At 39.6% G+C, this 27919-nt stretch overlaps 1 protein-coding gene and 1 long non-coding RNA gene across 15 annotated transcripts in view; one reads left to right on the forward strand and one right to left on the reverse strand.

The window, feature by feature from the left end:
* RBPMS (RNA binding protein, mRNA processing factor) overlaps positions 1–27919 on the forward strand; it is a 190348-nt gene that overhangs the window by 63577 nt on the left and 98852 nt on the right. For 13 of the 14 annotated variants that reach the window (XM_063816993.1, XM_001167950.7, XM_063816987.1 and 10 more), the window contains exon 2: positions 26782–26859. In XM_063816993.1, coding sequence (XP_063673063.1) covers positions 26782–26859 — 78 coding nt within the window. Of the gene's footprint in view, positions 1–4122; positions 4147–26781; positions 26860–27919 lie in introns of those variants that run through there. The other variant, XM_063816989.1, reaches the window with a different exon arrangement.
* LOC129135684 (uncharacterized) lies at positions 667–27762 on the reverse strand. Its single transcript, XR_008536689.1, has 3 exons — positions 27588–27762; positions 15726–15949; positions 667–809 (listed from the first exon to the last, which is right to left on the reverse strand). It is a non-coding gene; the product is annotated as an uncharacterized LOC129135684 (long non-coding RNA).

Raw genomic sequence — 27919 nt, forward strand, 5'->3', positions numbered from 1 at the left:
CAGGGCAGATGCATTCCAAGTATGTGTTTTTATTGCTCTTCCTGCCATTGGCTTCAAGATGAGCTGTCCTGCCTGTTTTCAGTACTAGTCTTAAAACCAGGTCCTTTTCCATTCCCTCCCATCTTGACTAGGTTGCCTCTCAAATTCAAGTCAAGGCATGTTTTCTGTCAAGTATACACTTTCAAGATGAAAGCAGCAGTGCACGAAGCAGAGAAAAAAGCCTGCAGAAATGTGTAAAAACTAGAAAAAGTATACAGAGAGCAGTGGGTAGAAATGGGTATAATGGTTGACAGCTCTTGGACCCAGGACTCATGTCTTGTTCAAGATTCAAATCCTGGCTCTTATCACTTTCTAGTTATGTTGAACCAAGTTATTTTGAACTTCAGTTTCCTTATCTATAAAGTGGCGACAGAAATAGAATGTAGTATCTGTTGGATTCAGGATTAAATAGTTCATGTAATAAAATGCTTGGCAGTATGTTTGGCAACTATTATACAACTCTATATACTCTTCATTTCTTCTCTATGTCCAGATTATTAAAATATTACGAGACCATACCCATGGTGGGGGAACTTTGCTGTCTTTCGTTTAACTGCTGTCCTGGCTAGCTTTCTTACTCAGCCCCTGGGATTGAAGTCAGGCCTAGAAATTTGGGAGTTTGGCATGTTAAACTTTATAGCTGGGAGTACTGGAGAATGACAGGTAACTTCTGCAAGGGTAAACAGTGTTGAGAACCATGCTAATTGCACATTGTCAGGCTTTTGAACAGTTCCCATTGTGGCATGTATTCCTTCAATGCTTTGTTGTGCCTGAAAATGAAAGAAAAGAAGAAACAAAAAGGAAAACTATAATGTTTTTAAACTTGGATTTTGTTGTTGTTTTTGTTAAAGTAGTAGGAAACTAACGTGATCTTTTCTGACTTAGTCTTATATTCAGATATCCTGAAGCAACTTGAATAATGTCCTGTTTCTTGCCCCCACCCAGCTCGATTGGATCCTTTTCCTCACATCTCCTTTTTTTTTTTTTTTTTTTTTTTTTTTTTGTGACAGAGTGAGACTCTGTTGCCCCAGCTGGAGTGCAATGGCACGATTTCAGCTCACTGCAACCTTCACCTCCTGGTTCAAGCGATTCCCCCTGCCTCAGCCTCCGGAGTAGCTGGGATTACAGGCACCCGCCACCATGCCCAGCTAATTTTTGTATTTTTCATAGATACAGGCTTTCGCCATGTTGGCCAGGCTTGTCTCAAACTCCTGACCTCAGGTCACCTGCCCGCCTCAGCCTCCCAAAGTGCTGGGATTACAGGCATGAACCACCGTGCCCGGCCCACACCTCCTTTTTAAATGGAGACAGAAGCAAGCACTGTCACCTGTACCTCACACAAGGAGAAACTTGGCCTCAGGGTGATTCACTGGAGGTGCATTGCTGCTCCTACGAGACTTGAGGCCAGGTTTTCTGCTTCTCTGATAGCCTCTTAGGCATTTTGCCTTTCACAGAGTACTTTTCCATTATTTTATAAAGACCTCCTTCAGGGCCAGATTCTACAGTTTTATAGTTAGAATTTGGTTTCAACAGAAAATCTTGAAAAATTACAATTTACTTTTAGTTACACTTCAAGTCAACTAGGATGTCCTGTTTAGAAGCAGGGCTCCAAGCCTTTTTAAAGAACAGTTTATCTTTCTTTTAAACAAATGAAGGTATTACACGGCTCACAGATGGAAGGCAGGTTGCCACATTAAAATAAGTTAGTGCATGGTTTCCTTTTCCCAAATAACTTTCCTCTTAAAGTGAGGGTATGGGAGAATGGATTAAAATTACAGATTGCTACATATAGACACTTTAAAATCAACGAGCATAGTAACTAGTCAGCATTTTAATATTCTTTTAAAAGTAAGTTGCTTAAAAACCCTGGAGGTAGACTATTTAATCATTTGCATGCTAGTTTCTAAGAATTCATAATTAAGCAATTCAGCATGAGATGGATTTATAGATGGACTATCTTAGATTTGGTGTTCTCTAGCAGGCAGACTTCGTTTCAGTGTGGTGGAAACACTGGATGGTTTCAGCCCAGTATCTGTTTGCTTTTACTCCCTAAACCCACAACTGGACTTTGAGGAGGAGGTGGGAAGGATGTCATGGGAGGTCACTTCAGGTAGAGTCAGTTCCTGTGATACTGACTGGCAGCTCCTAGGTCATGAGCAAATGGCAACCTTGGTAGTATGCCTCCACTGCTGTCCAGGCCTTCAGTTCCACTTCTTGTCTTGGAATTCATGACACTTGAAAGAGAAAAAGTCATCTCATAAAGTGCTGCATAGTATTTCCAGAGAGCTGCATGGCTGTGAAAACATAATTGGAGTTCGAAAAGCTGGCACAGTCTTTTATAACAACAGGTAAATGCAGTGACCAGTTTATTTGTGGCTTTTGGTTTCCCACTGCCTGAAAGCAAAAAAAAAAAAAAAAAGTGTGTTTTTGAAAACTAAAGGAAGGACTTTCATTTAAAAATAAAGAAGCTTCAGAATAAAATTACTTCTCCTTTGCCTTTTATGGTACTGACTGATGAAAGGCAGATATATATCTGGTAAAAATCCTACAATGTATATTAAAATGAGTAAAAAATATCAAAAAATATGGTGACTAGCCAGTATCTTAATATTTTTGAAAAAATAGACTCCTTGAAAAGCCCTGGAGGTAGAAAATGTAATTACTTTGCATGCCAAAAGAAATGTTTCCATCCTGGGGTCTTGTACAGGCTGAGGGTTCTGGATTATAACAAGTGTGTCCTTTTTTGTAACTGGCTCTGTAGTAGAAGTAGGTGGACTACAACACATTTCACTGCCCTGGGCTTCTGAGGTCTTTAGATTCACACCTGGCATTTCAATGCCCTGAGACTTTTCTTTCTCCTGTCTCTCCAAGCTAAAATCGTTGAATCATATCCTGTCATTGGCTGTTCTGTTTATAATAAACTTCATGTGTAAAATGACATATTATCAAGAATTGCTTCAGCCATTGACATAGTGTCTGTACTCATGGGGCTTTGTTGTTCAGGCAAGACTGAGATGTCTTTCGTTATTTAGTGGGTGTGTTGATACAGGTCGTGTGAATGTTGTCTGTCAAGCAAAGCAACAGTGCTTTGCCCAGGAACTGAGTTGAGATTCTGATAGATATGGATTATTATCTCCACTGTCCCCTGCACCCCAAACAGTTTTCTCTTTGGAATAGCTCACGTTATTTCAGGCTCTCTAGAAGTGTGAATGAGGCTAGTGTCTTTCTCAGGGAAACTGCCATTTTACTGATTTTTTTCCCAGCAGGCAACAGTCTGTTGGTGATGGATATACTGCTAAGAATAGAGAAAAATGAGAAACTAGAGATACTTGCACAGGCTTCAGGGGCAGATTTCATTCATGGAGACATTTAGCCCATTTGTTTTTTAAATATCAAATTGTAACAAATCTCCCAAATCTCTCCTATCTTTTAGGGACTGGGGGACGGCAGGCAAGTAGAACAGTGTTATTCCAGGCATTGTCATTAGCCCGAAACCATCATATAATGATTGTGTTTCTTTTCTATCATAGTTCAGCCACAGTATCATTTCAAGTGTCCCTCAGAAAGATGTCACATCCATAGATGGCACCTTTTAGGGCGGAAGCAGCAGTCAAGGGCCATTAGTACTAGAACACAGGCCTTTCCTGTCAAGTGCTTTGTCCTCCATATCACTCTGCCTTCCTTTGCGAGATGCCTTAACAAGGCTGCATTCGTGTGTCTGAGAGATCATCAATACAGGTTCTAAGGCCGAACAGGTTGTAAGAAGAAGGTGATGATCAAGCATGGCATTTTACATCATCAGTCCTTAGTTAAGAAAAATATGGGCATTCCTGAGGGCTGTCATAAGTGGCCAGAAATCAGGGTCTGTAAAGTCCAAGGTACGGGAGAACTGGAAGCAATGAGTAACTCATGTTTGATGTACAGAGATGATTGTACCCAGTGTTACCATTTACAGAGAAGGCATCCAAACCATAATAAGCAAAATGCTAGACTAGATGTCACTGGGCAGGGCTGGGATTGGGGGGTGTTGGAGGTAGAATATCACTAGGTGGCAGTTAGATACTCATTGCTGGCATTTTATCCAGACACCAGAAGAACATGATCATTGTAAGTATATTTGTTATCTCTCCTACCTCCACCCCCTACACGAATTCTTAAAAATACTGCTAGTGAGTGCATAGGGATGATCCGTATCTCATTTCTTTTGTGTGGTTCATGTAATTCTGTCATCTTTGACTTCTATAATGATGCCTAGGTAGGGAAGAGTGCCAAATGGTCCTTAGCCCTCAAATTCCTGCCAATTGCTGAGTTGCTGATAGTATTCTCTACTGCAGGGGATATACCAGGACAGTTAGCTTTAGCTCAAAACCATTTATCAGAGAATGTGGGAGACTGACTCCTGGCACTTGTTTGTGTCATGTGAGGTATGCTATTTGTCTAAAAACTATCCTTTTCACATTTAATAGTTACTGTTTGCTAGTCAGAACTTCCAAAATCTTCTCCTTGGAGATTTCCTTCTGAAAATGTCAGTATCTCCTGACTTTCAGAGCAAATTGAGGGTTACTGTTCTTAACAGGTATCTCATTCTGCCTTCAAGTATGGTTACTTGATACAGATGTCTTCTTTCCCCTTCCTTGTGGATTCGTTGTGGTCTCTGCAGCAGTATTTCTCAGTGTGTGTTCTATGGGCTGCCTATATCCGCATCATTTAGAGTCCTTGTTAACGAGGCAAATTCCAGGGGCCCAACCTTACTTAGAGTATCCAGGATTCTTCACTTTAAATAGCCATCATACTCTCCCTGTGGTCCTTAATGTATGTTAAAGTTTGGGTAACGGTTCATGTAGAATCTTGTAATATGATCTGTGTACCTGACAGCTAGTTCGAAATGCAGAATCTCAGCCCCCACATTAGATCTACTAAATCAGAATCTACATTTCAATAAAATGCTACATGAAAATATGGATGTGAATTGCTTTACAACTCTTTATAAGTAGGAAGCACTCATTAATTAATCACTGACTGTTGGTTTGTGGATCTGCTTTTCATATATTCTACTTTTCTAAAAAAAAGAAACAAAACAGCTTTTAGCTTCTTGGAAATTTTGGGGGTGTCTCAGAAGAATTGTTCTCTTATTACATTATTCACAGTAAAGAATAATAGTGAAAGTTCATGCTATCACTAGTATAAGCACAGATTTAGCTATTTCCTCCTAAATAACTGCAGAAGTACCTTATAAAATCTAATTGCAAATCTGTTTCTTATACAAAAGGGTCTAATTTTTCTCTGCCTGTGTGAGATTCACTCACGGCCTGATTCAAAGGCCTCTGCTCCAAGATCAAGAAAATCTTCCCAACGATCTTCAGTGGCACTTGGCAATAGGAGCTTTCAAGGGCCACAATCTCATCTCAGTGGGAGTAGGTACAATTGAATGTTATTTGTATGTTTTTTTAAACTAGAAAACCTTCCTGTGGATTTAGTCATATTTCCCAAATGTGCTTGATCAGGAAGTTCATCTGTATTGCTTATTAAAAATTCATACTCCTAAGCCTCATCCCCAGATCGACTAAATCAGAATTTCTGGGAGGGATCTCCAGCAGTCTCTTAACAGACATCCTGGACATTCTTGAGATCAGGCGTATTTAAGAAATACTGAATTATGTGATCCTTCTCCCAGCAGATTACCTTTCTGATTATATTTTTTTGAACTCATATCATCCCTTTTGTTTTCTTGAACATACATTACCCCAGCAGCAGTAAAGAGGCAGCTCAGGATTGCTAGTTTAGTATTGAAAACCAGAAAGTGTGTATAGCTAAATACTGCATGATATTGTTTGTCCATAACGTAAGCATACTTGATTAATGAGTATTAACTTAGTGTGAGTTTATTAACTGATTAATTAACTTATTCATACTATTGTCTGTTCCATGGATAGTGTCCTGAAGATGGCAAGTGTTACATTTAGTCTGCAAGGAAACAAGATCTAAAATAGTAAAATGATGAACCGTCATGAAGTACATTAGGGGTGTATGTGTAGGGGCTGATGGGGAGAGGTTATATGTGTGATTTGCCATGTCTTACTCTGCAACTCCTTTTCTTAACATTAAACTTGTGAGTGTGCTTCAACCTCAGGGACAAATTGTTGTTATTTAGAGAAATGAATGATGCATTCTTTTCCTTATAATTACATAGTTTATGTACCATCCTCTTTGAACGTAGCAGAAGGATTTGTTTCTTATAAAGAAGTAAATGTGTTGGCCTCTAATTTAGTATTGGAGTAATCCTTGTGTCAGACAAAAAAATGAATTATCAAATACTTTAGGGTACTACTGTGTTACACATTGTTGAATCTATTATTTGTGTGTATAAATCCATGATTAAATAAAGTAGTGTTATCTAATTTGAGTTCTTAAATTCTTGGGTTTCTTTTTGTTTGTTTGTTTGGTTTGTTTTTTTGAGACAGAGTCTTACTCTGTTGGCCCAGGCTGGAGTGCAGCGGCATGATCTTGTCTCACTGCAACCTCCGCCTCCCGAGTCACGCAGTTCTCCTGCCTCAGCCTCCCAAGTAGCTGGGATTACAGGCACCTGCCATCACACCCGGCTAATTTTTGTATTTTTAGAAGAGACGGGGTTTCGCCATGTTGGCCAGGCTGGTCTCGAATTCCTGATCTCAAGTGATCCGCCTGCCTTGGCCTCCCAAAGTGTTAGGATTACAGGCATGAGCCACCATGCCCGGCCTCAAATTCGTGTATTTTATAAATCATTTCATGGGTTTAAATTCTTGCTTATGATGGATAAGTGAGAAGGGAGTCTTTTCCTCTTAAAACTAAATTCCTGACCATTTCTGTGAAATAATTTAAATACTACCCAGTTAGGGCTTTCTCTAAGTGAGTGTGTCATTCCAATGCAAAAGGAAACTTAGATCCCTGGTCTGAGGAAATTTAAATCTCTGATTCAAAGTTATAATGATAAGTGAATGAGATACCTTGCCTACTGTCAAGGAATTTATAATTAAATTGGAGAGGACTTAACTAAAGCCTGTGAAACAATTAAAAAAAAAGTAAGTCCTGACTGTGGTATAAACAGTGCATTAGGAGTACAGAAGAGAAAAGGAATTGGGGCAGTGGGGAAAGCTGCTTTGGGGAAGGAGAGTTTAATTTGGGCTTCTAAGAGTAGAAGAGAGCCTTCTCTGGAAGTAAAGAATAATTATAAAAGACAATGCAGGCCGGGCGTGGGAGCTCACGCCTGTAATCCCAGCACTTTGGGAGGCTGAGGTGGGTGGATCACGAGGTCAGGAGATCGAGACCATCCTGGCTAACAGTGTAACCCCATCTCTACTAAAAATACAAAAAAATTAGCCAGGCGTGGTGGTGGGCGCCTGTAGTCGCAACTACTCGGGAGGCTGAGTCAGGAGAATGGCATGAACACAGGAGGCGGAGCTTGCAGTGAGCTGAGATCACGCCACTGCACTTGAGCCTGGGCGACAGAGTGAGACTCCGTCTCAAAAAATAAATAAAAATAAATAAATAAAAGAAAATGCTTTTATTTGGGAATAAGCAATGTGTGGTATTAAGACTGAGCCAGTAGAACCCAGGGAGGTAATGAATGGAACATTTGGAGGCCAGAGGCTTGGGGATTTTGTTTTGATATAATTGGAAGAAACTGATGCATGCTAGCAGTGTTGAGTGCCGTCAGAAGAGCAATAATTTTGTTGTGTGTGTGTTTTTTAATGCATTTCAAAAACTAGATGTGTGTCTTTCTGTGTGTATGTTATATATGTATCTGATATTTGTTGTTTTTTAACGTTTCTAGTTTTTGTCATCTAAGATGACACTGCAAATAAAATCGAAAATTTCTGATGAGTGGTATACTCTCCAGCAAAGATGAAGATATTTGGGCAAAAAAATGATGCTTGTGCTAGCCTTAAAAGGTCATCGAAGGTCTGTGAGCCAGTTGTCTAAGCGCTGCTTACACTCTGATGGTGTTGAGGGATGGAGGTGTAAGGCTAAGGGTCCATATTCTTATTCCCTGGGTCCATAGTACTTTTGACACAGTTTCAGTTAGCAAAAAAGTATTGCATGTGGTGTGTGATATTAACCACACTAAAAAGATTTTTTTTTTAAATCATGGTTATATTGTAGTTTAACATACATATACAATCTTTTAAGATTTCTGATGAGAGTTTATATTTTATTATATTTAGAATATTTGGAAATTCTTTCCCTGGGATCGGAACAAATTACCTGTAATTAACAATAGCTTAGATGTGGCCTTGCAAGAGTGATTGAGAACCTTTGGGTCACGTGTGGTGTATCATGAGGTCAGGAGTTTAAGACCAGCCTGGCCAAGATAGTGAAACCCCGTCTCTACCAAAAAGTACAAAAATTAGCTGGGCGTGGTGGCGTGCGCCTGTAGTCCCAGCTACTTGGGAGGCTGAGGCAGAGAACTGCTTGAAACCCCGGAGGTGGAGGTTGCAGTGAGCCGAGATCACGCCACTGTACTCCAGCCTGGAAGACACAGCGAGACTCCATCTCACACACACACAAAAAAATAAACAACAGAACTTTCAGAACCTTTGGCACAACAGAACTGCATATCTGGGATGTTGGTCGTATCTTTATTTGGTCGTACTAAAACACAGACTCTCTGGCACTGTGAGAACTGTTTTGCCCGCACATATCTTTGCCTGTGTTCTGGCCAATGCTGGCCTGTCTTACCAGGTTCCAAAGATCACTGACAGGCTGGGTCATGTCTGCTCTGAAAGATCCTTCATATGCCCCCAGGTTCTGACAGTTTTGAGAGAATCCTTTCTCAGTTTTGAGAACAGTTTTGGAAACTGCCCGAGATGTTTGAAATTCACAAAATGGAAAATATTGAGCTGGTTTCTGTAAAATAATGCTATTTTATTTGTGCTCTTTACAGATATATTACAAATCTGTATTCTCATTCACAGGTTAAACTTTGTAAATTCCAAGGTCCTGAAAGGTGGTGGTCATGGTGGTAGTAGTATAAATAAACATTTCAGACTGGAAATTCAGTATTAATAATGAAATATTTGTGTTTAATTTGTTTAGTGATATGCAATTTATTCAATGGTAATGTTCTTTTTCTTTAATAGCGATTGAAGCACTATTTTATTATGGGTAACTTCTCAAAATATCTGTAGCTAAATGAAATCCTAAGTTTTAGAATTTGATTTGCATTCTTTTTTTTTTTTTTGAGACGGAGTCTTGCTCTGTTGCCTAGTCTGGAGTGCAGTGGTGCGATAGCTCCAACCTCTGCCTCCTGGGTTCAAGTGATTCTCCTGCCTTAGCCTCCTGAGTAGCTGGGATTACAGGCGCACACCACCACACCCAGCTAATTTTTAGTAGAGACGGGGTTTCACCATTTTGTTCAGGCTGGTCTCAAACTCCTGACCTCGTGTTCTGCCCACCTCAGCCTCCCAAAGTGCTGGGATTACAGGCGTGAGCCACCGCCCTGGCCTTGATTTATATTCTTTAAGTATTTTTTCTGTCCCTGCTAGCAGAAAGTGTAACAAGGTAGCATTTGAGGAGTTTATATATTCATCCCTCAGTATTTGTGGGTGATCGGTTCCAGGACTTCTGAGGATACCAAAACCTGGATGCCCAAAGTCTCTGATATAAAATGGGTATGGTATTTGCATATAACCTATGCACATCCTCCTGTACATTTGAATCATCTCTAGGTTACTTACAATAGCTAATATGATATAAATGCTATGTAAATAGGTATACTATAATGTTTAGGGAATGATGACCTAAAAAAGTCTGTACATGTTCACTACAGATGCATTTTTTTTCCTCAGAATATTTTTGATCTGTGGTTGCTTGAATCCATGATGTGGAACTCACAGATAGCAAGGGCCTACTGAATTTGTTTAACAAAACCTTGGGTCCTACTTAGTCTCTCTGTCAGGTACTTTTCTGAATGTTCTGCAAATATTCACTGATTTATTCCTCTTAGCAACCCTGAGAGGTAGGTTTTGTTATCCTTCCTATTTTGCAGATGACATTAAAGCACTCATTTAATTAATAGTTGGTCCAAGATTGCTCAGCTAATTGGTGTTGGAGCTGGGATTCAAACCCAGGCAGTCTGGCTCTACAGTTTATATGCTTTAACACTATTCTCTGCTGAGTAATTCTTTCACAAGAAAAAAAAAACAAAAAACAAAAACAAATAGATTTGGTTATGGCTGTTAGGTCAGTGTCTGTGATGAACTGGTTGCACATCAGTAATTCTGTAGTCCATTTACCTTGTTTTGCACTGACAATTCTGTGCTAAATTCTTTAAATTTGTGGCCTCAGACACTGTTTTTTGAGACAGGATCTCACTGTCACTCAGGCTGGAGTGCAGTGGTGCAAACATGGCTCACTGCAGCCTCAACCTCCTGGGCTCAGTTGATCCTCCTGCCTCAGTCTCCTGTGTATCTGGGACCAAAGGCATGGGCCACCACATCCAGAGCTAGCTTTTGTAAAGATAGGGTCTCACTTTGTTGTCTCCCAAAGTGATGGGATTATAGGCATGAGCCACCACACCCAGCATGTTGGCCTTTTTTTTTTTTTTTTTTTTTTTTGAGACAGAGTCTCACTCTGTCACCCAAGCTGGGGTGCAGTGGCACGATCTCCGCTCACTGCAACCGCCACCTCCTGGGTTCAAGCGATTCTTGTGCCTCGGCCTCCTAAGTAGCTGGGATTACAGGCGTGCCACCACACCCGGCTAGTTTTTGTATTTTTAGTGGAGACAGGGTTTCACCATATTGGCCAGGCTGGTCTCGAACTCCTGACCTCAAGTGATCCTCCCACCTTGGCCTCCCAAAGTGCTGGGATTACAGGCATGAGCCACTGCCCCCAGTGGTTTTTTTTGGTTTTGTTTGTTTGTGGTTTTTTTTGTTTTTTGTTTTTAAATAATGGGATCTCTGTTGCTCAGGCTTTCCTTGAACTCGTGTGCTCAAGTGATCCTCCTACCTCAGCTTCCCAAGTAGCTGGGACTACAGGCATGAACACTGTGCCCAGCTTCATTCTATTTTAATTATTACATGAAACATAAATAGATTGTACAATTTAAATAAATGTAAATATGTGGTGAAAAGTGGCTCGATTGACAGGTTCTCAATGGCAAGAAGTAGGTCTTCCCACCTGGTGTTCGGTGACCTCTGTATGCTTTTAACAAAAGCCTTTCATTATACCTTTGGAGTTGGAATGGAACTTGGAGATCAACTCTTGTACACTTTCATAAATAAGGAAACTGAGACCCAACAAGGTCAGTCCCTAAGCCCTCAACAGTTTGTTCTAAAACAGAAACATGATTTAAACCACACTCCTCAATTTAATGGTCTTTTCCTCCCATTATAGTCATTAAAAATTTATACAGTGCCAGATTAAATATCTCAATAAACTTTAAAAAATATTTTAGGTCAATTTAAAAGCACATATAATCATGTTAACCTAGGTTATTTCTCAACCACAAACCTTGCCTTTTTTTTTCCTCTCACATTTGTTGTCTTTTGTTGTTTCCAGCAGGCACATAACATTGCTAGTTGTACATCATAGCAAGTCTTGTAAGATCTGTGTCTCTTTACATAGTTACACATGCATATAAGCAACATATAAACTTAATATTGACTTGATTCATACAACCACATAAATGGTTAACAGACATAATTAGGTGGTTATCAGATTAAACAAATATGTCTTTGGTGGAGAGTACTAAGTAGGCTGGGGCATATTAATTGTAGCCTAAATGTACTGAATGTATTCTGAAATTTGAAATGCAAACAATTGGAAAAGCTAATCTAAACTAAAAATCCAAACTTAAAAATATCTAAACTTTAAAATGGAAGTTTGCTTTTTTACTGGAAGTACTCATTATCAGCACTGGGCTTTATAGTGTTAAGTAAACTAGTTTGTGAATTAGAGAAAGGCACTAATGTAAAATAGGTTGTGTTCTAAAAACTTGTATTTCAGCCATTTGGTGTTTTAAATAGTGGCTGGATGGATTTTTTTCTGTAGAAACAGTTTTAGAAAAGTGGATGGTTCTTAGTAGAGAGCTCACCAAAGCCCTGTTAGCCTACATATACACCTATGCTCTGTGAACGTCCCTAGGCTTGACACTCTTAGTCTTTTTCCTGGTATTAGCTTCAAAATATTTTACATTTATGTTCTTGCTATTTATTTTCTATATTACATCAGATATATCTGGAATTAAGTATAGATATTAAAGGAGACTATAGCTAAGATTTCTTATACTACCGTAAAAAGTAGTGATTAAACAAATCAGGAAAATTATAAGTTGAAACCTCTCTTTTTAAAGGGTCATGTTTATTTTTTATTTTTTATTTTTTTTGAGACGGAGTCTCGCTCTGTCGCCCAGGCTGGAGTGCAGTGGCGCGATCTCGGCTCACTGCAAGCTCCGCCTCCCGGGTTCACGCCATTCTCCTGCCTCAGCCTCCCGAGTAGCTGGGACTACAGGCGCCCGCTACCACGCCCGGCTAATTTTTTGTATTTTTAGTAGAGACGGGGTTTCACCGTGTTAGCCAGGATGGTCTCGATCTCCTGACCTCGTGATCCGCCCGCCTCGGCCTCCCAAAGTGCTGGGATTACAGGCGTGAGCCACCGCGCCCGGCCGGGTCATGTTTATTTTATTGCCTTTTAGATTATTGAATCTAGTCAATTAAAATTAATGGAGCTGGGTGTGGTGGCTCACGCCTGTAATCCCAGCACTTTGGGAGGCTGAGGTGGGTGGATCACTTGAGCTCAGGAGTTCGATAAATGTTTTGACATTTTGTATTTCTCTACCAAAAACACAAAAAATTAGCCAGGCATGGTGGCATACACTTGTGGTCCCAGCCACTTGGGAAGCTGAGGTGGGGGAGGATCTCTTGAGTCTGGTAGGTGGAGTTTGTAGTGAGCCGAGATCACACCACTGCATTCCAGCCTGGGTGACAGACCCCATCTGAAAAAAAAAAAAAAAAAAAAAAAAAAAAAAAAAAAATTAACGGGAAAAAGACCAGTCTTCTGGTGGGACTTTAAAGTAAAAATGCATATGCACCCCTAACTACATAGCTTCTACTGCCTAGCTTTACCAACTGATACCAATCTCTTCATTGATGTTGATATAATTATTTATTCCTGACAGGATTATGGCATCATAAAGAAGTGATTTATATAGTTTTAATCTAAATAGGCCCCTAATAAAAAGTGACTTGATAACTTTTAGGGACAATTTTTCTTCAACATTTTTAAATATTTAAATTTATTTAAGGTATACTGAAATTTGCTTAACTAAACTTTTAAATTTGACCTCATTGTAGTTTCACATACAGTGTGTTTGTTTGTTTGTTTTTGGGAGATGAAGCCTCGCCCTGTCGCCCAGGCTAGAGTTCAGTGGCCCAATCTCAGCTCACTGCAACCTCTGCCTCCTGGGTTCAAGTGATTCTCCTGCCTCAGCCTCCTGAGTAGCTGGAACTACAGGCGCGTGCCACCACGCCCTGCTAATTTTTTGTATTTTTTAGTAGAGACAGGGTTTCACCATGTTAGCCAGGATAGTGTTGATCTCCTGACCTCGTGTTCCACCCGCCTTGACCTCCCAAAGTGCTGGGATTACAGGCGTGAGCCACCGCACCCGGCCTCATGTACAGTTCTAAGAATACAGAGAGATCACTTGTGCCCTTTGCCTAGTTTCTGCCTGTAGTAACATCTTAGAAAACTGTAGCACAATGTCACAATCAAGAAGTTGATATAATCCACTAATTTTGTTTCTGTGAAGTTTTATTATATGTGTGTGTTCATGGATCCACCACCACAGTCAAGTTACAGAACAAGTCCCCACTACAGAGATCTCTGAGGTTGCTTTTGAGTAGATAAGTGGGATTATGCCTTATGTAATCTTTAGAGATTGGCTTTTTTTACTTAGTGTAATTCCCTTGAGAGTCGTTCAAGTTGTTGCTTGTATTAGTAGTTTATTTATTCTCATTGCTGATTAGTATCCCATGTTATGGATATATCTAATTTGTTTAACCATTCAGGTTTTTGTGTGAACATGAGTTTTTATTTCTTTGGAATAGGTGCCCAAGGGTACAATTGCTAGATTGTTTGGAAATTGTGTAGTTTGATAAGAACCTGTTTTCTAGTGTGGTTGTACCTTTTTGCATTCCCAACAGCAATATATGTGAAAGATTCTGTTTCTCTGCATCTTCGCCAGAACCAGTGTTATCCTTGTTTTTGTATCATATGAGATACAATCAGGTATGGATTTTAATGTAAATATAAAGTAGCTAAAATACCATATACTACAATAAAAAGTGATGATTAAACAAATCAGGAATATTATAAAATTAAGTAACGTTATATTTTTTTTTTTGGAGACAGGGTCTTGCTCTGTCACTCAGGCTAGAGTATAATGGTGCAATCTCGGCTCACTCCAACCTCCTCCTCCTGGGTTCAAGCGGTTCTCCTGCCTCAGCCTCCCAAGTAGCTGGGATTATAGGCCTCCACCACCACGCCCAGCTAATTTTTGTATTTTTAGTAGAGATGAGGTTTCACCATGTCTGCCAGGCTGGTCTCAAACTCCTGACCTCAAGTGATCCGCCGTCCCAGCCTCCCAAAGTGCTGGGATCACAGACGTGAGCCACTGTGCCTGGCCTGATTTTTTGTTGTTGTTGTTTTTAATCTCAAAAATGGAATGTAAAGAGAGGCAGAGATTTTCCTGATGGGTCAAAAGTTGACTGAGATCTAAGAAATGGATTTTGGAAGGATGCATGGGGAGCATGATGGTGGGGTGCTGGCCAGAGTGAAGTTTGCCCGCGGCCTTTTACAAAGGTAGACAGAGTGATGGTAATGAAGAGATTTTGAGTCATACTATTGGGGTCCGTAATACGAAAAATGCTTCTACTTTGAGTTATGCATTGGTTCCTTTCAGGATGCAGACTTATTTTGTCTCTTGCCCACCTCAAGCCTGTGTATAACAGTTGCATGATAATACCATCACATGCACCTTCTCTTAGGATTGCCTTTGGTACATGAAAATGCATCTTTTTTGTGAACATTGTAAGCCACCTTATAATAGATAACATTTTTCTGAGCCCTTACTATGAACCAAGCATTGAAATCTATGCACATTACATGTAGTTAACTCATTTAATCCTTGCAAAAACTATGTAGCAAATTACCCCAAATTTACCAGCTTAACCGTTATTTAGGAGCAGCTTGGCTAGGTGGATCTAGCTCAGGGTCATAAGGTTGGAATCACAACATTTTAGCTGGGGCTGCGGTCATCTGAAGACTTGACTAGGCGTGGGAGATCTGCTTCCAAGATGGCTCACTCACATGGCTTTTGGCCAGAGGCCTCTGTTACTTATCACGTGGACCACCCCATAGGGTTAAAATATTATCACAACATGACAACTGGCTTCACTCAGAGTGAGTAATTCAGGAGCTGCTTCTGCTAAGGAAGCCAGAATACCTTTTTTGACGCAGTCTTAGAAGTCATACACTGTCACTTCTGCCATACTCTGCTCACTAGAAGGGAATCACTTAAGTGAAGCCATGCTAAAGGTGAAGGGGATTAAGCTCCACTTCTTTAAGGGAGGAATATCAAAGAAATTGTGGACATAGTTTAATATGAGGAAACTTAGGAAGGGAAAGGTTAAGTGATTTGTCCAAGTGCATACCTTGTGAGTTGCAGAACCTGGATTTGAATCCCAGCAGACTCCATGTGTTTTGGTTGTTCTGTGAACCACATGCTTTGAGCACTTAACCTCTTGAATGCATATTCAAACTCACGAGGTTTGGTGGTCCAAGCCTGTAATCCCAGGACTTGGGGAGGTGGAGGCGGGTGGATCACTTGATCCCAAGAGTTCAAGACCAGTCTAGGCAACATAGGGAGACCTCATTTCTACAAATACAGAAAACAAAAAAATTAGCCAGGCCCACTGTGAATACCTGTTGTCTTAGCTACTTGACAGGCTTAGGCAGGAGGATCTTTTTGAGCCAAGGAGGTTGAGGCTGCAGTGAGCTATGATTGTGCCAGTGCATCCCGTTTCTTTAAAATAAAGTTATAATGACTTTCTTCATATTTACGTGTTCATATCTAGATATTCATGAATGATATGGCCCTCTCTTTTATATCTGGTTTAGTACTTTGACTCAATTTTTACATTCACTCATTTAGTTGATAGATACTGATCACCTCCTGCCAAGTACTGGGATGCTCACCATCATATGGGAAAGAACTTTGAATTTAAAGGTGAACTAACTGACCTGGCACCAAGGAATTTAAACTATATATTGGGTAATTTCTGATAACTAAATATTGGGAAATAAACCTCCCCCCACCCCAGCTTTCTAGTTCACACCTTCTCTAATTGTTAGAAGCATATTGCATAGTTTTAAGAATGCATTGTAAACTGAAGTTGGCAATGGGATGAAGTTCCTCAGATAGAGTTTGTCTACTGCTAATATCAAAAGCAATAAATACTTGAGAGTCCTGGGCAGTGTTGAAACTGTAAACTGCCAATGTCTGTTTTTTTTTTCCTGGTACTTTAAATGACCATGAAGAACTCGGTGTTGTCTGGGTTAGTTTTAACTAGGTAGTTTGAGAGATGTGAAATGACTTGTTTCTTTGAACAAATCTGTTCTGTAAAATGAGTCACCCAGATTATGCAAAAAGAGAAAGGAAGAGAGGTCTTAGAATTTTGATAAGATCTTTTTCATATTCTGTGCTTGTATTTCATTTTGTCAGTCCATGGAAAAGTCTTTATTGTGGTGATCATTTTGACATTAAACTTCAGGGTACTTAGGGTGAAACCATAAGGGTATGTACACCTTAGGGCATTAGAACGCAACTTTATGTTCATAATACATTGGACTGATGTATACATTTAAAAACTTAATGTTTTAGCAGTGTATGCAGTGAAATTGTATGAAAAGTAACATTTCATAGGCTGACTAGGGTTGAAATAGAGCAAGCCACCTAAAAATTAGTTAGAAGAACTAAAGGATGGAGTAAGAACAGGACCAGAGTTAAGGGATGAAGCATCCTGCCTTTATAAGGAACTTCTTGTTGAACTCTAAGGATTTGACAACCATGTTTCTTATTTGACAGCATTCAGTGAATTTCCCTAATATCAAGGTTAAGTTCTCTCATGTATACACACATATATCTAGTTTCCTGTCTAGCCTAATTCAAACCTTAAATTCTTGATTTGTATCTGATACACCCCCCTCCTTCTGTGTCTGACAGTACTAAGGGAATTTCTTAATAACGAGGTTAAGTGTTCACGTGTGCAGACACTTCTCTTGCCTATACTTTGGCAGCTTAAAATCCTAGGAATTCTCACTTTTTCTCTTTTCCTTTTAGATATATGGCAGACATGAGGAATGGCCTGGGTTGGAGTTTGCTTCTTAAGAAGTCCTATCAGGCGGGGCACAGTGGCTCACGCCTGTAATCCCAGCGCTTTGAGAGGCTGAGGCAGGTGGATTACCTGAGGTCAGGAGTTTGAGACCAGCCTGGCCAACATGGCGAAACCCCATCTCTGCCAAAAATACAAAAATTAGCCAGGTGTGATGGCAGGTGCCTGTAATCCCAGCTACTTGGGAGGGTGAGGTAGGAGAATCGCTTGAATCTGGGAGAGGTGGAGGTTGCAGTGTGCCGAAATCGTGCCACTGCACTCCAGCGTGGGTGACAAAGTGAGACTTTGTCTGAAAAGAAGAAAAAAGTCCTATCAGAGTCAGAGCTTAGGAAACATTCTGATTAGAAGTCAGCATTGGATTGGGCTGGGATTGGCTCCTCAAAGAGTGAACATAGTGGTGTGGTGTACCCAGTGCTAACTTGCTGTCCCTATTCCCCGAGCATGTCTGAGCAGTGCTCAGGTCCTGCCTTATGAATTATGGAACGTCATTGTTCTTCTCTTTTCCACCTGTGCTCCCATTAGTCTTCCTTCTTCCCATTATCCTACCAAAAACTTTGTGATCACCTTGGCAAAGGGACCCTGGTTTCCATAGGCCCTAAATCAGGGTATGAATTTGGTTATTCTACAGATTGTGTCAGCCAATAACTGTCACTTACAGCAAATACTAGTGGATCCCTCAAAACTAGGGAGTCATGTACTCTGGATAATTATTAATATATGGATGGCTTTTTCTTTTAGAAAGGAAAGAGCAATGATTAATATTAAAATAGCCTAGGTGTGATAGCTTACACCTGTAATCTCAATACTTTGGTAGGCTAAGGTATGAAGATCACTTGAGATCAGGAGTTTGAGACTAACTTGGGCAAGACCTCGTCCCTACAAAAAATAAACATAATAAGATTAATTGGATGTTGTGGCACACACCTGTAGTCCTAGCTACTTGGTTGGCTGAGGTGGGAGAATCACTTGAGCCCAGGCGTTCTAGGCTGCAGTGAGCTATGATTGCACCGCTGCACTCCAGCCTGACCAGAACGAGACCCAAACCTGGGAGTCCATAACAACAGCACAGTGGTTTTGGTTTTTCTTTCTTTCTTTCTTTTTCTTTTTCTTTTTTTTTTTTTTTTTTGAGACGGAGTCTTGCTCTGTTGCCCAGGCTAGAGTGCAGTGGTGCAATCTCGGCTCACAGCAACCTCTGCCTCCCAGGTTCAGGTGATTCTCCTGCCTCAGCCTTCCAAGTAGCTAGGATTACAGGTGCCGACCACCACGCTGGCTAATTTTTGTATTTTTAGTAGAGACGGGGTTTCACCATGTTGGTCAGGCTGGTCTCCCATTTCCTGACGTCAGGTGATCCACCTGCCTCGGCCTCCCAAAGTGCTGGGATTACAGGCATGAGCCACCAAACCTGGCCAGTGGCCCTTTTCTAAATCCTATGGTTAATCAATCCTTGGTGTCTATAGCAATGTGACCTCCTGAACCAAAACATGCCTTTCCAGGGCACAGAAAAGGAACAAGTCTTTTAAGTCCAATAGGTGACCATTATCAGGAAGTAAGAACTTGACCACCTGCTTTGCTTGAAGTCAGTGCCAACTAGAAACTGGAGCTTGACCAAAGCCAGTTCATTTCTGCTGAGCTGCAATCAGAATTAAATGCTTGACAGGCCATATTAATGATTGCAGTAATCCATTTTCATGGTGGCAAGGCCTGAATGGGAAATCCTACCAAGCCAACAAAGCCTTCTTTGGAAATGAGATGACCAGCAGTCCTCAGCAGGGTTCAGTCTTGCAACTTGGTGTTTCAGCTCATGGTTACAAAGTTAACAAATAACTTAATAGATTATTTAAAAAGAGTAAAAGAAGTTAACCAGTGTGTAAAATTTACAAGCTGGGCCCTGATGCCCGGCTTGTGCATTAAAACAGCCCAGCTGTATGCGATTTATGCTGCACGGGTATGTGGCGGCCTTAACTTCTCAGTTTCTGAAACCCAAGTTTATATTACATGGTCTGTCAGAAGAGGGATGGCACTGCCATAGGTATGGGAGTGATCCCTCAGTTCTTGTCTTAGTAGAGCAGTCACAAAGCAAGAATACCCCTTTGACTGAAACCAGGATGTTTCTGCTCCTGAGGCAACCTTAGTCACTGGTTCCCTTTTTTGGTTAGATTATTTTTTCAGAAGTAAAGAAATACTGACTTTTGGTCAGAATTGAAATGTGAAGCAAGTTACATGAATATATTTTTGCCAGATCAAGCTTGTCCCTGAGGATCAAGGACAGGGAGGAAAATGAGAAAGAATATTTCTAAGGACAGTGGACATGCTGAGTTTGTATTTTCAAACGAAGGAAATACATTTGGGCTTGGATTTGTTCTCATTTTTAAAGTAGTTGTTTATGCTCATAATTTAAATGCCAAAATGTATGAATACATAAAATGAAGGTTATCTATAATTCTACCTTCCTCTCCACTATTAACATATAGATAATTTGGTATGTATTCCTTTGATACCTTTTTTTTTCCCTTGAGCATGTACTAACTTATAAAAACCCTAAGAGAATTAAAGTGGGAATACGGGCAGTTCCTGCTGTTTGCTTTTTCCCTTAATAATTGTGAACCTTGTTCTTTGTCAGTAGATCTGGATATCTACTTACTCAGCTTTTAAAATGTACAGGTTAATGAGTTTGGGCTTTTCTTTCCCCAAAAAACTTTTAAGTATGAATTTGCATTTGTTGAAATTGGATGTATGTATTTGTAAGTATGTTTTAATTATCATAAATTAAAATGTGAATAATTTTCCTGGTAACCATATATTGATCACTATTCTGGTCTATATGGTCCTGAATTTTTTTTGCACTTTCTCTTTTTGGGTCTGTCTCCATTTCAGTCTACGTCTTACATTTTTCTCCTTGATTCAGATTGGTTTTTATCCTACTTCCCTTTTCTCCCTTCTAAATTTCTTTATCTTATAATACTAATCTTTCCTGACAAACACATATAGGTGTTTGTCAGTTGATGTTGTGTAACTCTATTGATAAATTGTGACTGGGAAATGCCATCTTATTTTGCTTGCCATGTCACCAGCTGAACTGTTTACAAGCAAATATGTGTATCTCCATGGATACAGGATTATGTAAATCCTTGAATTTGCATATATTTCTAAGTCAGTCGAGATATTTATAGAACATACACTCTGTGCCTAGGACTGTGTTATACACTACAAAAAACAGCCTTCAAACTCTAAAATGCCCATAGAAAGGTTTCATCTGTGAATCCACTGTGTGTTTCAAGAATGGTTTCTCCAAAACAATGATTCAAACATACAGCACATTTAAAAGCTGCTTTGAGGTCTTCATTTATATCTATAAGAATATGGGTAGATTAAGAGAGAGCTAGCAGAGAGAGAGATGAATATAGCCATTAACACCATGGGTTTACTCAAGAGTGTTTCAAATAAGTAACTATACACAGTCATTCCTGAGTCATTAGAAGATAGTTATCCTTCCCAGTTCCATGAATTTAAGAGGAACCTCAAGAGGCCAGCTCAGAGCAGCTAGATAGATGACCTTAAAACTTTTATGAAAAACTAGAACATGCACAGAAAATGCTCATAGTCTTTGGATACTATGTGTTTACCAGATGTGGCTGCTAGTTGAAAAGTGTCTGTGATTATTCTCTGTTGTGTACTGAAGTCGAGCATTTTTCTATTGCTTTTTATTTTCATGCCTAGATTACCAACAAGATTAGATATGCTCTTTATTAAAGAGAGGGCCATTTCAAGGCCTGCTTTTGGCCTTTCTCTCCAGGGAAGCTCAAGACTGCCACAAATGACTTTACTTACTGAATCGGAGTTTATTAAATGAGAAGCCAGTCAATAAAATGTGTCTTGCCTTTCCTAGTGGGAGCTGGCAATGCCATTTAAGAACACGTGGCCAGTTTATCCAAAATCTAACTGTAGCCTCTGCAGGAATGCTGGATAATGGCTAAGCCAAGAACACTCTTGCTCTTCTGCCCAGCGCAGGATGATTTTTACTAGCATTTATTCTTTCAGTCCTGTTGGGGTAAAAAGGAAGTTGAAGGTACATCTACAAATCTTTTTGAGTCTCTTTGGGACAAAGCTGTCAGCAGTTTCATCTCTTGAACTTCTATGAGGCATGTTGTGTACTTGTCTAAGAAATATGTTTCCCCATGTGTTCCATAAAGTAAACATCTGCGGATGCTAAAGGCATAGTGCCAGGCACATCTGTGTCCATAGACATTGCTGGTAAACTAAGGGCTGCTCTGGATAATGCTTTGACCTGCTGCAAAGTTCAGTTGGCGTAGTAATTCATTTGTTATTTTTTGGGGAACAGTTTTGTTAATGAGTATTTTATCATGAATTTACATGCTGCTTATGCTTGTATCTTACTCTTGGGGTTTTTTTAGTTACTTTGTGAATGAGCTAAGCTTTCTGTTATCACAGGCAGCCATTACATATTCAGTTTATTTCACTGACAGTAAGCTCCCTGAAGGCAAGGATCATGTCTATGAATTCAGTAGGCTTAGCAAAGCCAAAACTCTGAAGTGCCCTTTAGTGGCTCAGATGAAAAGTATGATGGTAATAAGAGTAGAGAAACTAAAATGTTTTAAAATATTTCTGTGATTCTAGGCCGGGCACGGTGGCTCACACCTGTAATCCCAGCACTTTGGGAGGCCAAGACAGGCAGATCACCTGAGGTCAGGAGTTCGAGACCAGGCTGGCCAACATGGTGAAACCCCATCTCTACTAAAAATACAAAAATTAACTGAGCGTGGTGGTGGGCACCTGTAATCCCAGCTACTCGGGAGGCTAAGGCAGGAGAATGGCTTGAACCCGGGAGACAGAGGTCTCAGTAAGCCAAGATCACGCCATTGCACTCCAGCCTGGGCGACAGAGCGAGATTCCATCTAAAAAAAAAAAATCTGTGATTCTAGATCCCAGTCACCATAGAAAAGCATGAATTTGATATTCAGGAAGCTATTTTTTCCATTCATTATTCGTGATTTTTTTAAACTTGCTTAATGACTTTCCTAGTCTGAGGAGGTCTCTAGGACTCCAAGCACATTATGTTTCCGGATTTAAGTGACCTCTAGTTGGAATCAAATACATAATGTAAGTATTCAAAAATTATTTCCCCCCCTTGTCAGTCTATTCTACTAGAGGAAAGAATATCTCAGTGAGTGAGATGAGATATTCTGGTAGATTTCTGAAACAATAGTGGACTTCATGAGATTCTAGGTAACCTAAGTCTCATCCATGTTTAAATAAAATGCCAAACATCTGATCTGCCTCTAGTTTGATGAACAAAGCAGAGTTGCTTTGAGCCTCTTGGCATCTATGGGTGAGTGGCAAACTTAGGCCTGACGGGAGCTCAGATTTTCTTTTTCCCCATGTATAACAATTTTCTATTGAAACACTAAGATAAGAATCTCTTCGCTTTCCATTATGGAATATTTACATAAGAAAGAATTTCCTCCATAAACTTTATAATATAATATTGATACAAATACTGACTTTGTTTCTAGTCCCTTAAAGAAAGGGAGGTAATAAATTGAGGTAATTCTCAACCTAATAAAATAAACTTACAGTATTTAATGCATATTTATTTTAGAAAGATGGAAAATACAAATAAGCTAATAAACATTAAAATCAGTTACTATACCATTGAGGCTAAACAATAGAAACATTTGAGTACACATACTATAAGATAAATTTTTTTCCTCTAAATACTTACATGTTGGCTACTTTATAGAACAAAGTGGAACTATATATACTTTTTCCTTGAACGTCATTTTTATTGGCTGTGTAATATTTCATTGTATGATACAGATGAACCTTAGTTTATATTAAGTAACCTTTTGTTCATAATCCCCAGATTTCAAGTAACCTCTGTTGGTAAACTGACATTTATGAAGCCCTTTTCTCTATAATAATATTATAAATAATAGTTTATTTTCTAGGTTAACTCCTCAAATTCTAATTCATATTTATCACATGGTAAGATGCACCACTAGATAAATGGCACCATAACACTTAGAACGTAAGTTCTGCTTATCCTATCATTTTTGTGGAAATCTCTGTAATCCAGTTAGAACCTGGCACAGTGTCAGAGAGAAAACAGGCACTTCCCAAAATCTGAATGAATGGAAGATGGTATTCTCGCTCTGCCCAGGTTGTCCTGACCAGAACAGCCAAGTGGAACAGATGGTGTTCACTTTCTGGACTATGGGAGGAGAGTTGCGGGTGACAGGGAGGGCACACTGAATTAGCAGGATTTCCTCACTGTTTGTATCTTTGACACTTGTCAGCAATTCTGCCTCAGCGAACTTCATAAAGACCCCCAGGAACTTGTTTATCTGGTGGCAAAGTTGGGGGTAGTGGAAGTGAGGATGCAAAAGATACAGAAAACTTGAACAACAAACTTGATGTAATTGATACTTATAGGTCATTCCACCCAGCCCCAGCAGAATACACATTTGTTTTAAGTGCACACAGAACATTTACCATGTTCTGAAACATAAGACAAGGAATTGATGGGCATAAAAAAAAGCATATACCTTTCATATATAGGCATTCCACTTCTAGGTGTTTATCCAAAAAGAAAGAAAGTATACATCCATACAAAGATTTGTACATGAATGTTCATAGCCATTTTATTTGTAATAGCCAAAACTAGAATAACCTAAATGTCAACATGTGAATGGATAAACTGTGGTGTATCCACACTACAGAATACTTCTCAGTAATAAAAAGGAATAGACTGTTGATACATTCAACAACATAGCTGAATCTCAAAGTAAATTTCACTTCATGCTAAGGGAAAGAAGCCAGATGAAAAGGGTACATACTCTGTGGTTCCCTCTGTATATGTAAGTGTTTGAGACATATATACTAATATAAAGAGATCAGAGCAGTGATTGCCTGGGGATGGAGAATGGTGGGACAGAGTGGGAGGAAGGATTAAAGGGGCATGAATAAACTTTTGGTGGTGATAGATTGTCTTGGTTGTGATGGTGGTGATAGATTGTCTTGGTTGTGATGTTTCTTAGGTTATACATATGTCAAAACATCACATCTTTCAAGATGTGTAGTTATTATATATTAATCATAACCTCAATAAAGCTGTTTATAAATAAATCATAAAATAAGGCATTCAGAATTCTGGGGCTATTTACATCATTATAGTGTTTATCAAACATACTTACATGCAAATGGCATGACATTTTACTGTGTACTGTGCTGGGTCAATAAAAGGGCCTTGCTTGGTGATTCGCACTTCTGTGTAACAGGAAACAATGAAGTGTTAGGAATCTAGAAAAAGCCTAAAGCCAGGCGAGGTGGCTCATGCCTGTAATCCCAGCACTGTGGGAGGCCGAGATGGGAGGATCTCTTGAGCTCAGGAGTTTGAGATCAGCCTGGGCAACATGGTGAAACCCCATCTTTACAAAAAATTAGCCAGACATGGTAGCAGACTGTCTGTCTGTCTGTCTAATATTCTCCCCATCTTTCACTGAGGAAAAATCTTTCATGTATATATACATGGTTAACAATTGAACAATTGAGCATCGAATTTTCAATCATGCTGCATCTGTGTTTGAGTAGAGAAAAACAAATAGAAAATATGATGATAATTCAGTAGCTACTCCTTGCCTATTGAATCAAGATCAAATTCCTGAGCCAGTGGCTTTTGATGTTTTGTGTGTTTGACCCTAAGCTTCTTGTTTAGTTTTGGCTTGCCCTTCCCCAAGAATGTTTTCTTCTTCTCCTACTTCACTGCCTTGGTGAATGCTTTTCTCTGTCTGTGATTCTTAGGGATCCCACCTCATCTTTTGGCTCTATTTGGTAAATGCCCATCCTTTCGATTCTTATTCAGATGCTTTCTCTGGTGTTTCCCCTGTGTTCTGTGTTTTAGTAGACACTAAGCACATAGTGTGTACCCTACACTTTGCACTATATGTATTTACATATGTGTCTTGAATGACTTTTATTAGTGGCACTGTAGCCAGGTACCTTGTACATGGTGGCCTATGTGTTGATTGTGCCTTAAACACAGTGGGTGGAAGACAGTATGGCGATTCCTCAAAGATCTAGAAGCAGAACTACCATTTGACCCAGCAATCCCATTACTGGATATATACCCAAAGGAATATACGTCATTCTGTTAGGAAGATACATGCACGTGTATGTTCATTGCAGCACTATTCACAATAGCAAAATCATGGAATCAACCCAAATGTCCATCAATGATAGACTAAATAAAGAAAATGTGGTACATATACACCATGGAATACTATGCAGCCACAAAAAGGAACAAGGTCATGTCCTTTGCAGGGACATGGGTGGAACTATAAGTCATCCTCAGCAAACTAACACAGGAACAGAAAACCAAACACCACGTGTTCTCACAAGTGGGAGCTGAAGGATGAGGGCACAGGGACACATGATGGGGAACAACACACATTGGGCTTGTCGGGGGCTTGAGGGGAGGAAGAGCATCAGGAAGAATAGCTAATGGTTGCTGGGCTTAATACCTAGGTGATAGGTTGATCTGTGCAGCAAACCACCATGGTATGTGTTTACCTTTGTAACCTGTACATCCTGCACATGTACCCCAGTACTTAAAATTTAAAAAACAACAACAAAAATGCAGTGGGAACAATAGTCAGTGAGGTTGGCCCTGCTGTTTTGGAACCGAACAGATGAAGAGTTAATGCATTTTGGTTACTATTTAGGTGCATTGGGCTTAACTTTACTTTTACATTTATTAAAGTTATTGTAATTAATGCCTATGAGGAAAGCAGCAACAAAACAAGCAGGAGGAAACAAATTGTTTTTATATTATTTTTGAAGCACATTATATAGGCCATATATTTAGGGCACAGGAGTGGCAGATTTACTGTGCTCATGTCATTTTTTTCTTAAGCTAATGTTTAAATTATATGGAACCTCCCCCCATCCTTCACATTTTTAGAAGTGTGCAATGGCTAGTTGGGAAAAGTTAGTTTGTAAATTTAAATAAACTAGATGTAATTTACTCTGAATAATTCACATAGAAATATTCAAGTGTTGGCTTAGGGGATGTACCTTAAGATTACACAGAAGGCTGCGTCTCCCCTAAAATTTAAAAAGGAAAAAAAAAGTGTCGGCTTAGTGGCATCTTAACAGTGAAGTATTCGTTGTATCATGGAAAGAGCATGAATTTAGTATGAGTTGTGGAATATTTGGAATAATATGTTTCTGAGATATCAGGTGAGAGTTAACTCTCTGGAGTGTCCACACCCTTGATCACTTCCTAAATTTATTTTTCCAGGTCCGGACCCTATTTGTCAGTGGCCTTCCTCTGGATATCAAACCTCGGGAGCTCTACCTGCTTTTCAGACCATTTAAGGTACCTTTTTTTTATCTTTCAGAAATTATAAAATGAGACAAAAGTCTGTATGCTTTCTGGGAGCTTTTTGGAGCAAGAAATGAAATATTTGAGAAGAAAACAGATGTTTTTAAAAGGTTAATGAGTAAAGGAGATTTAACAACTGAGTTCTAATGTACAGTCTCACTTAGGATAATTACATATTTATATTTCAAATGCAGTAATGTAAGTGAAGATTTATTTCTAGTTTCATACCTTATTATTTGAAATAGTACTGTTGATACTGTTCTTTGGAAATGTAAATAGGTTTTTATGAACTGAGTTGAGAACCTAACCACCGTTATTTTTTTCATGGCAAAACTTTTAAACAAAGTAAAACAAAATTTTAAAGGATACCTAGGTGTAAGTTGACGGTAATATTTCCTGGTGTTTATTGAAATATTTAATGCAGTTACCTGTCCTTCCTGTGGAAATAAGATCACTTGATAGATACTCAATGTTGCTAGGATTGAAAACTTCATAGGAAATTAGACACCAAGCACTTAGTAGAAACTAAGCCAAAATAACCATGCTGCCAAGAAGAAACCTTTTGAAGGTTGGCCTTTGGAGGATAGGAGAAAGCTGGAGCTGATCGAATCGGGGCCCTGGAAGGGATATGTTCCTTCTCTGGAAGGGCCTGTGCTCAGGAAGTCTTTAAGTTGGTCAGTGTGGATGTGTTAGCAGCAGTGCCTGGCAGAGACAACACTTACGATTAGGTGATGGGCTATCTTGATTTCTGGTTAAAGATCATTCTCACTGAAGCAGGTCCCCAGTGATAGAGGCATGACAGGTTGAGGGATAGGATTCAGCTTCTTAGGAAGACAGAATTGGATATGACAACTAAAAACTCTAGTGTTGGGGAGGAGGAAGGAGGGTTGCAGGGGCAGCCAGTTAGAACCAACAAAGATAAAACAGTCTAGCTTATGTGCCAAGAGGGCACCATGTCATAATGGACATAAGTCCACCTGACAGCCGTCGCTTTAATGCAACAATAATGATGATGGTACAGGGAAACAGAGGTCAGGTGCCAGGTCAGGTGGGA

The sequence above is a fragment of the Pan troglodytes genome, chromosome 7 (assembly GCF_028858775.2).
Source record: "Pan troglodytes isolate AG18354 chromosome 7, NHGRI_mPanTro3-v2.0_pri, whole genome shotgun sequence".
Taxonomy (NCBI): Eukaryota; Metazoa; Chordata; class Mammalia; order Primates; family Hominidae; genus Pan; species Pan troglodytes.